Source organism: Scleropages formosus, chromosome 6 (assembly GCF_900964775.1).
Source record: "Scleropages formosus chromosome 6, fSclFor1.1, whole genome shotgun sequence".
In the NCBI taxonomy this organism is placed as follows: Eukaryota; Metazoa; Chordata; class Actinopteri; order Osteoglossiformes; family Osteoglossidae; genus Scleropages; species Scleropages formosus.
Window position 1 is genome coordinate 30148342 of NC_041811.1, and position 9217 is coordinate 30157558.

The window sequence follows — 9217 nt, forward strand, 5'->3', positions numbered from 1 at the left end:
CACAAAAAGGTGTTTTAAGTCATTTTCTGTTCGTAGCAGCTAAAACGTAACCAAATAAGTAAATGAATTAAATTAAGAAATAAATGAAAAATGAATAAATAAATCAATAAATAGATAAATATGAATTAATAAATCAAAAAAATAAAATGAATAAGCAAGAAAGAAAGGAAGGAAGAAGCCGTACTCAAAAAAAGAATACCACCGAGCGCAGCACCAACCTACCGAACTCAGAAACACTTCAACGTACAGCTCATCGCCAAAGCAAAGTATTCCCACAAACACGCCTGGAGGAGGAGGAGGGGTGGGGCTGCCGGTTGGCACATCCTCATTTACGAGAAGCCCAGACAGCCTGGGTACGGACTGAGGCCTTGTTCTGGACAGTCTCGCTGGTCTGCGCGACGCCGGAAGCGGAGGGCTCCATTCGCGCAGAAGTGGCGCTCTGGGTAAACGGGGGCACCGAGAGGTCTGCGGTCTTGCGAAATCTTATCTCCCGGTTCCAGTTATTGCAACAGGGAATTATGGGAATGCGGAGGCTACTCACACGTCTATGGCGACTCCGTGCTTAGTGGAAATCATGTCCCTGGTACCGGTCAGGTACATGAGCACAGAGCAGAGGTGGGGCAGCGTGGCCGTCATGACGACGTGCAGCCAATAGGAGATGGGCGCGGTGTTGCCCAGGGGACACACCCACAGGCCGTGCCGAGCCCCGTCGCGCACGTGGTGAGATGCCAGCGAAAGGAACAACAGCCAGGGCAGCGAGCACCACGAGTCCTTCAGCCGCAGGGCCCACATGAGGAGTCGAAGCGCGAAGCACAGGGCCGGGATCAGCGTGGAACAGTGGAGAGGCGGCCGCTGGGACAGTGCCCGGACATCCTGCAGGGGGAGCAACGCAAGTAGTCAGACACGAGGTCAGAAAGGGGGCAGAGGGATGAACGCTCTGGGGTCACGCGAGGACAGAGACAGATGAAACAAAAAAAAAAAAAATCCTTTAATCCAGTGATCAGATCGCAACGCAACTAAATTTTCCAAAGTCCTCAGTTATGTTGATCTTTCCGTTGATTATAAGTTAAAACTTACTGACTACAAAAATACCACTCAATTTTAGTTTGCTTCTTTACAGCCACTGGAAGATTCTAGAAGGCACAGGAACAGTCTAGAAAGCATCAGATCCTTAAAGGTACTGGAATTTTCAGTGCTTGGAACCTGGTGCCAAAATTTGCCAAAATTTGGTCATTTCAAGAATGTGGATGTTTTTCTAGAAACTGACTGTAACACGCTGAGACGGCGACGAAAGGGGGCGGGCCCCGAGGTCAGACACCCACAGCTGCGACTAATTGCTGGCTCTATTTTTTCTCCTGGGTCCGCCAGTGAAGGGAGAGAGAAAGGAGAGAGAAGAGAGAGAGGCACAGACGCTCCCCTGAACACCGACCCCAAATCCCGTGCGCGAGCCCGCCCTCGATCCCGAGTCCCAGGACGACGCGGCGGTTCCCGACGCACTACCCCCGAACACCTGTTCCCGGTTCCCCCGTTCCCCCCCCCCGCCTTGTGTCACCTCCCCTGCACCAGGGTGAATAAAAGAGCACAAGCACTAAAAGTACCTACCTGGTTCCGCCTCTGTCTGTTGCACTGACATTTAGAAGAAACAGCAAAAGTATGTTTAATCTAAAACTGAATGGAAAATGCAGCAATAAATAAATAGTAAGGATAAGATTCTTGTTGCACACACATTTTCAGAACCGCTTGTCCCATACAGGGTCACGGGGAACCGGAGCCTACCCGGTAACACAGGGCGGAAGGCCGGAGGGGGAGGGGACACACCCAGGACGGGACGCCAGTCCATCACAAGGCACCCCAAGCGGGACTCAAACCCCAGATCCACCCGAGAGCAGGACTGTGGTCCAACCCACTGCGCCACTGCACCCCCAGCTATTTTTGTTTCATTGCATAATAAAAAGAGGCACACTGGGAACAGGACAGATGGCTCCTAACCTCAACAAAATCATAGCCATTGCTTATGCTGTAGCCTGGAAAACAAGCGTTCACTGATGTACACATACTTTTCAAATGTACCAGGCAGAGTTGTTTTTTTTAGCCACAAGTGTTCAAGTTGTAAAAGAGCATCCCAAAATTAAACTCACTCATCACTTATACAGTTTGGGGGGGGGTCATTTTCAGAACTTTAGCTGAAATTATTTTCTGAAAAAAAAAAGAAAGAAAAAACTTCTAAACTTCCCGCTAAATTTCTGAAACTGAACCCCCCCCCAACCCCCCGCATAAATGATGCATGGAATAAAAGACCGTTCATCCCCTGTTGCTGTTTTTCCAATGAACATAATGCACAACTTCCCAGTAATATAAAATGTACAAATCTCCATCTCGGATCAAACATAACATTCCAACGCAAGGTAAAGGACTTAAATTGAGACCTGCATCAATGATCTTCTCGCATGGGGAAATAAGAAAATGCTAAATGTTCCCCAAATTACCCAACGAAGTGATTAAGTGACAGCTGCACCGTATTTATGAGGACGGCTTTCTTGTTCAGCTCTCGGTTTACATCACCGCAGGCTGTCGAACGGGACCGACATGGCCTTCGGTCTTGAGCATCAACGCAACCCTTGCAACACTCTTTACTAAAGCACATTGTAATTACATGCCCATCATCAGTGTGTAAACGGCGCTGTCAAAATCCCGGAGGGCGCAGGCGGGTGCAGAGAAGGAGCGTCGGATGCAAGGAGCCAACAAAGTACTCCCTGTGACTAAATGTGACTTGTAGACCTACTGACTCATCGGTAGAACAAAGAGCCAAGAAAGGACGTGGGAGGCCATGTTCATGTTACATGGTCTCAAGATGTTCCGTTCTGCACCATCCAGGTGACAATAAAATGTCTCAAGGTAAAAATGCAGTGATTCGATGAAGGCAAACTGAAGGCGAAGAAAACATGTCTGATAATTATCAAGAAAACATCACCTTATAGAAAACATTTTGAAAGACAACACAATGTAACAAAATTTTTCTAAATCCTTAGTTATGTCAATTTCTACATTGATTATAAGTTAAAGTTTACTTATTGCAAAAATACCCCTAGTTCTTCTAGAGTGTCAGTTTTAGTTTGGCACTTTTAAAGCCTTTGGAAAATTCTAGAAGGCATGAGAACATTCTAGAAAGCATCAGATCCTAAAAGGTAATGGAATATTCAATGCTTAGAACCTAGAGCCAAAATTCACCAGAATTTGCTCATTTCAAAAATGTGGATTATTTTTCTAAAACCTGACATGAAGTACAAACTAACACCAAAAGTATGTTTAATTCTAGAAAGCATCAGATCCTAAAACATACTGGAAAATTCAGCGCTTGGAATCCGGTGCCAAAATTCGCTCATTTCAGGAATATGGAATATTTTTCTAAAAACTGACATATACTGTAGTATGAACTAGCGTCAAAAGTATGACTAACAAAACTGAATACAAAATTTCTGTTACATTTTGCAATGATTTTTTTTTTTAAATATGAAACCCCGCTATTATGCATGTACTATTAAATATTATCCTCCTTTTTCAATTTATCACTTTCAGACATCATATCCCACATGCCAACGATACAGAGGCTTACTAGGTCATGGTTGTCATTATCATCATCATCATCACCATCATCATCATCGTCTGGCAAAAAAAGAAAGCATGACATCATTAGGATGCAGGTCACCTTGGGCCACAGAGATCCGGCCAGGTAGAGATGGTCCAGGTCAATAACTGACGCGAGGAATCCGGCCAGGACAACTTCATAGAAGTCACTCCTCTTTCTCAGGCCAATGACAATGGCCCATGACCAGAAGCCCACGATGGCATGTGCTCCATTGTCCAGCGCTGCCCACAGCCAGGGGTGGTGCAGGAGGAGGGGCAGCTGCAGCACGTGATCGGCCACCAGGCAGAAGAGGCCCAGACCGGCACCGGCAACCAGGGAGGCGGTGCTGAAGGTCTGCAGCAGCGCCTGGGCCTTCTCCGTCTCCGCCAGCAGGTTCAGAGGGCCTGCCATGCTTCAGGGAGGGGGACTCCAGCTCGACCTCAAATTCCTGAGACCTTCAGCCATGGCCTGTGAGAACGGACGCCCTCCGTCAGCTGCAGTGCAACGCAAAACAAGGATATAACAGATGACTTTGATGCAGCCATTGTGTGTCCCAACATGAAAAGTTATACACAGGCTTCCCCTGCCTTAAAACGGTGTATCTTGCGTCAGGGGGTATGACTATTTTCCTAATCCAGTGTTCAATCCGAGATTCTCGAGTCAAATCTACTGAGTTTTCAACATAATGTTGGTGAAAAAAGAAGCATTTTCACATTAAATTATCACCCTAGCTTTGATTCTGAACAGGATAAACACTCGCCAAATTAACGCAAAAGTTCTGAATTAAAAAAAAAAGATAAAAAAAAGCACTGCACCTCTGACTCTACAATTGACCCAACAACCTACTGAGCATCATTCCTTTTCACACAGATATTCCCATTCTTCAGAAGAGTGATTTATTTTTAAATCCGGAAAAGGGAAAACTGTCTCTAATCTATCATAAGACTGCAAAGCAGAACTGACAAGCGGTACAAGGACTCTTCTCCTCTGCCTTTCATCAGAATCGTCTGCGGTTGGCAAAAAAAAAAAAAAAAAAAAAAAAAATGACAAGCCCACGACATTAAAAGAAACATTAAAAGGAACGCAAAGGTCTTGGAGATGACAGGTAGGCTTACAGAAGTTACCAGCCTCTAGCAAAGCTCAGTATTTCTTAAACCACTTAAAATGCTACCCTTTGGGTTTGATCTCGAAGAAGGAATGATTTTCAAACCAAGTAAGGTCTAAGACATGACCCTGGGCTCGAGGCGGATGAGCGTGGGGGCAGAAGCTCTGTCCTGCAACAGAATATTGTTAGAAACCCCGACAGACGAGAGGAGAGAGACTCTGGTCTGAGGTCAGGTCTGTTTAAATGCACCCAGACCTTTAGAAGAACATTGATTTTCTGGCAATTCATATAAAGGACAATGATCGCTGAGCATAGAGTCTTCAAAGGGTTTCAGGGTCATGAGGTCCAACAAATAAATACATTTTAGAACAAATGTGCATTAAAACCCAAATTACATTTTTCTGACACTTTTCTCCAAAGCAACTTACAATGTTAAGGTCACAATTATTACATGCTTACAATCATTTATCCATTTATACAGCTGGGTAATTCTAGGGTAAGTACCTTGCTCAAGGGTACTACAGCCAGAGGTGGGGATCAAACCTGCAACCTTTGGGTCCAAAAGCAGTAGCTGTAAACACTATACTACTAACTCTCCATTTGTTTAAATACTTTATGATCCATCAGATCCATGACACTTGCTATAAGTCTCTCTGCAGTTGAATATTTAAGGTCATATTTCCAATGACTGCAAGAGCAACAAATAAGGTTTTATGGCCACATTACTGTATTACCATGTTTTCGAACAGACAGCACCGCACATTCAGATGATACACGTGTCTTGCCTCGCATTAACGGCTTTGGCTGATGTTTAATATTTCTAAAGTAATGTAATAACTCCAGTTTGGAGTTTTTAACCACATTATTCAACAGTGATGGTCGATTAACGGTCCTGCGAGGTTCACGAAATGACCGTGGACACACAGTCTTGTACTCTTCATAGGAAAAAGACTGAAATAAACATTTTTTTTCAGCCGGCGAGATCGTTTTGAAAAAAACAAAATCGGCGTTGATCAAGCTCCTTGGGGAGTGTTTTATGGTTATGAATAATGAATTATTCTAATCATCGTTACTCAGCGTGGTGAAACACTGGCGGAGAGCTGTGTGGACAGGATTTTATTAATCGCAATACCCGATGAATGGAAGATCAAAGCGATTCCAATCTTCACGTGTTCAGCATCGAAAAGTGCGGCGCGCGGTGCTCCTTCCTCCGGCCGAGCCACGAGCGCGGAAACAAAAATAAAGACCGTTTCTAACACTACAGCCGCTACTGGACCAACTATTTACACCGACTGCGCATTTGGTCACGCGCCGGCTCGCTCCGAAGCCCGACCCCAGCGCGGGGGGGGGTCCCTGTATGACAGCTCCCCCCATCCCCCCCCCATCGGGGCTCGCGCGACAGATCCCACCCGTTCTCTTTGTGATGACGTCTCATGCAGCCTCGCCGCACGCCCACGGTGACACCCAACGCCCCTCTGGACCTCAGATATTCCACACGACACTTTTGTTTGGCTGAATACGTCAAATGTGAGTACGAGGTGTAACGTAAGGACGAACCACGCGCGGATGTGAACGAAGGACTCACCTCTTCACCGTCACGTCGCTCACATTCTTGACGCGCTTGGATATGAAGATGTGGTTATTGAACCGGCCAGAGAAGGGCAAAGTCCCGCCTCTGCTCGACTGTCATTGGGTAAAGGGCAAAGGGGATCCACTAGGATTGGTTAGGATAACTGCCAATCTAGGGAAGTAACGTATTCAAGACGTAAAGGGGGACGGCCAAAAATAAGCATCAGGACCAGTGGGTCTCCCCTCCTCTGCTGCTGTCCGTACAAAATAGGTTTTCAGCGACACCTCAATTAATAGGTCCGTGAAAAACACAGAACATGTATCACTACTGCTGTTGTATTGTCTGTGATCAAGATACTTACTCCGAATGGATACAGTAAGACTGCTGTTTAAGTAGGCAAATCATTACAAAGCTCAACTGTTAGTCGTTTGCCAAAGATTAGATTGTTTAAAAAAATGTTAGTAATAAGACCGATGACTCTGCATCCTTTCTTAGTCGGTACTGCGATATATATATGCAGTGTTATCTGTAAGATCGCTGAAATTAAAGTTGAAATGGTGTGTTTGACACCAATAATATTTCGTTCGCGGAAAACGTACTTCTTCCATATTTGTTTCAAAACTCTTACTCGCTTCAGTTGGATGTGTGTTGAGATTTTTTTGTGGAAATCCCGAGTTCCGCGCAGAGCGGAGGATGCTGGGAACTGCACCCGGGGAGGTGGGGAGGTGGGGGTGCGGCGGTGCGGCGGTGCGGGCGCACGTGGGCGAGCCGCCACAGCCTCAGGACACCTGGAATTCACACTGTTTCCATTAGTGATTCTGGGTAAGAACGGTTAATTTCACACCGCTTTTCACATTACATTAACAATCTAAAAGAAACCCTCAGGTATCATTTCAAGGATGTGGCTTGCAAATTATCAATACAAAATCTGCTGAATATGGGAACACCAACAGCTAAGAAAGACACACCTTAAAAGTATAAAAAGAAACTAAAATAAGTTTATCGGCATCTTTGATACAGTACCTTTCCTTGGGGTCGGGAAAATATTGCAATGCGGTGCAGTCAGTAAGTTCTAAAACTGGCCACTATGGCGCTGTTGTGATGATAAACCCTCTGCACATGCGTGTTACATGTAATGGCGCAGTACAGCATCTCTACTGTAACCACACAGCTGTGTTCCATTGGATTTATATTAAAAAAATAAACGATTAAGCAAACACAAAACAATGTTAAAAGAACAAAAGTCAGGGAAACAAAAACAGCTTCAATACACTGTCAATGTTCTTTAAAGTTTTAAAGTTGTTACTTGACAAATGTTTTCCTGTATTGAGTTTACTTCCACGAACATGAATTTTAACAAGTAAAAGACGAACATTTCATTAATCTTCCATCAGTGTCATGGAAACCAAGCAGCACATTTTTAAATACCAAAGCAAAACCACACGCACATTTTCAGAACCGCTTGTCCCATACGGGGTCACAGGGGAACCGGAGCCTACCCGGCAACACAGGGCGTAAGGCCGGAGGGGACACACCCAGGACGGGACGCCAGTCCATCGCAAGACACCCCAAGCAGGACTCGAACCCCAGACCCACCGGATAGCAGGACCACGGTCCAACCCACTGCGCCACCGCAGCCCCCTCAAAGCAAAACCATTACACAAATAATCATTAGATGTACACTGATCTTTCAAGAACAACTGAGGACATGAACACTTCCAGTTTCAGAGCAAGTATCACAAAGGGAGTAATTTGTCTCATTGGTTGCTTTAGGCTCTTCGACATAACTTAGCTGACATACTTTGAAGGGCAGAATAATTTTGACCTATTCTGCTCAGGAATAAACAGCATAAAGGGGCAGAAAACAGGACAGCTGGGCTGCCCACTGGGTGCTTCCTTCAGCCAAATGTGTTCCATGAAGAGACCACTCCAAGTAAGTGTTTCACATACAGCCTCTTCCTGCACATGCACTAATAAGGGATGATTTATTGCCTGAATGCACTTACGAAATATTAATTACATGTTGGTCAAAGGGACTCTTCACAGTCAAAACCACAGCATTTCTACTTTGCCATCTAATGAACTGTATTAATGTCAGAAATTAGCTTTCACGCTAAAGAATATAGTGTTAAATAAGCAGCTTATAGTGATGTGCTTTATACAGCAGTGTGTTTTACTATATCAGGGTAGGTTTCTTGATTGAGGGTACTACAGCACCAACACATTGGAACAAGAGGCCTTCAGCTCGTAAGGGCCCCAAGCTGATAAAATACTGAATTATTAAAGCATAGAAGAACACTAAACACTGAAGAAAGTAGGTTGTTTCTTGATGGAAATCACTTGCAGCCCTGTAAATGGGTTCTGGGATTTATGCTGCAGAGCATCATCTGCAGTGATTAGAGCTATTGCCTTGTATTCAAAAGGTCTGAAAGCCAACATGCGCTGTAGTACCCTTGAGTAAAGCACTAACCAGCATGGTATCTGCATAAATTGCCCAACTGTAGTAGTTGGTAAACTACTAACTACCATTTCTACAGTTATGTTTGTACTGCATAAAGATGGAGTGGTGTAGAAACAACCTCAACTCCACACATCCATGCTTTTGTCGAAAGTAGGCTGAGTACGACTCAAAGTTACGCAATTCAATAATATAAGCTTCCTAAAACAGAGAAGCAATCACATCATTTGTTCAATCAGAATCAGCATTTTTTAGAGATTATTCTCTGCTATTTATGGATGCAGTGATTAATCAGAGAGCTTTGACATGTTCATTTGGGCTAAATTCCCCTCCAGATTTTACCCATCGGAACTCTCCTCAGTTGCCACTTCCTTGCACACACTGACACAGACCTCTTAGTCCCACATTTACAAGCGGCATGGCGATTTATACCAAACCTGTTTTCAGCCTGGTCAAAAG

General features: G+C 44.7%; 1 protein-coding gene across 2 annotated transcripts; it reads right to left on the reverse strand.

The window, feature by feature from the left end:
• Positions 1-287: 287 nt before the first annotated feature.
• Positions 288-6200, reverse strand: tmem267 (transmembrane protein 267). Of its 2 annotated transcripts, none has more exons than XM_029253066.1 (3): positions 6140-6200; positions 3707-4119; positions 288-873 (listed from the first exon to the last, which is right to left on the reverse strand). In XM_029253066.1, the coding sequence occupies exons 2-3, from the start codon at positions 4034-4036 to the stop codon at positions 538-540; spliced, it is 666 nt and encodes a 221-aa protein (XP_029108899.1). In that variant the 5' UTR covers positions 4037-4119; positions 6140-6200; the 3' UTR covers positions 288-537. The 2 variants fall into 2 exon arrangements, with proteins under 2 accessions (XP_029108899.1, XP_018605585.2); XM_018750069.2 differs by lacking the exon at positions 6140-6200 and adding an exon at positions 5863-5929.
• Positions 6201-9217: the final 3017 nt, after the last annotated feature.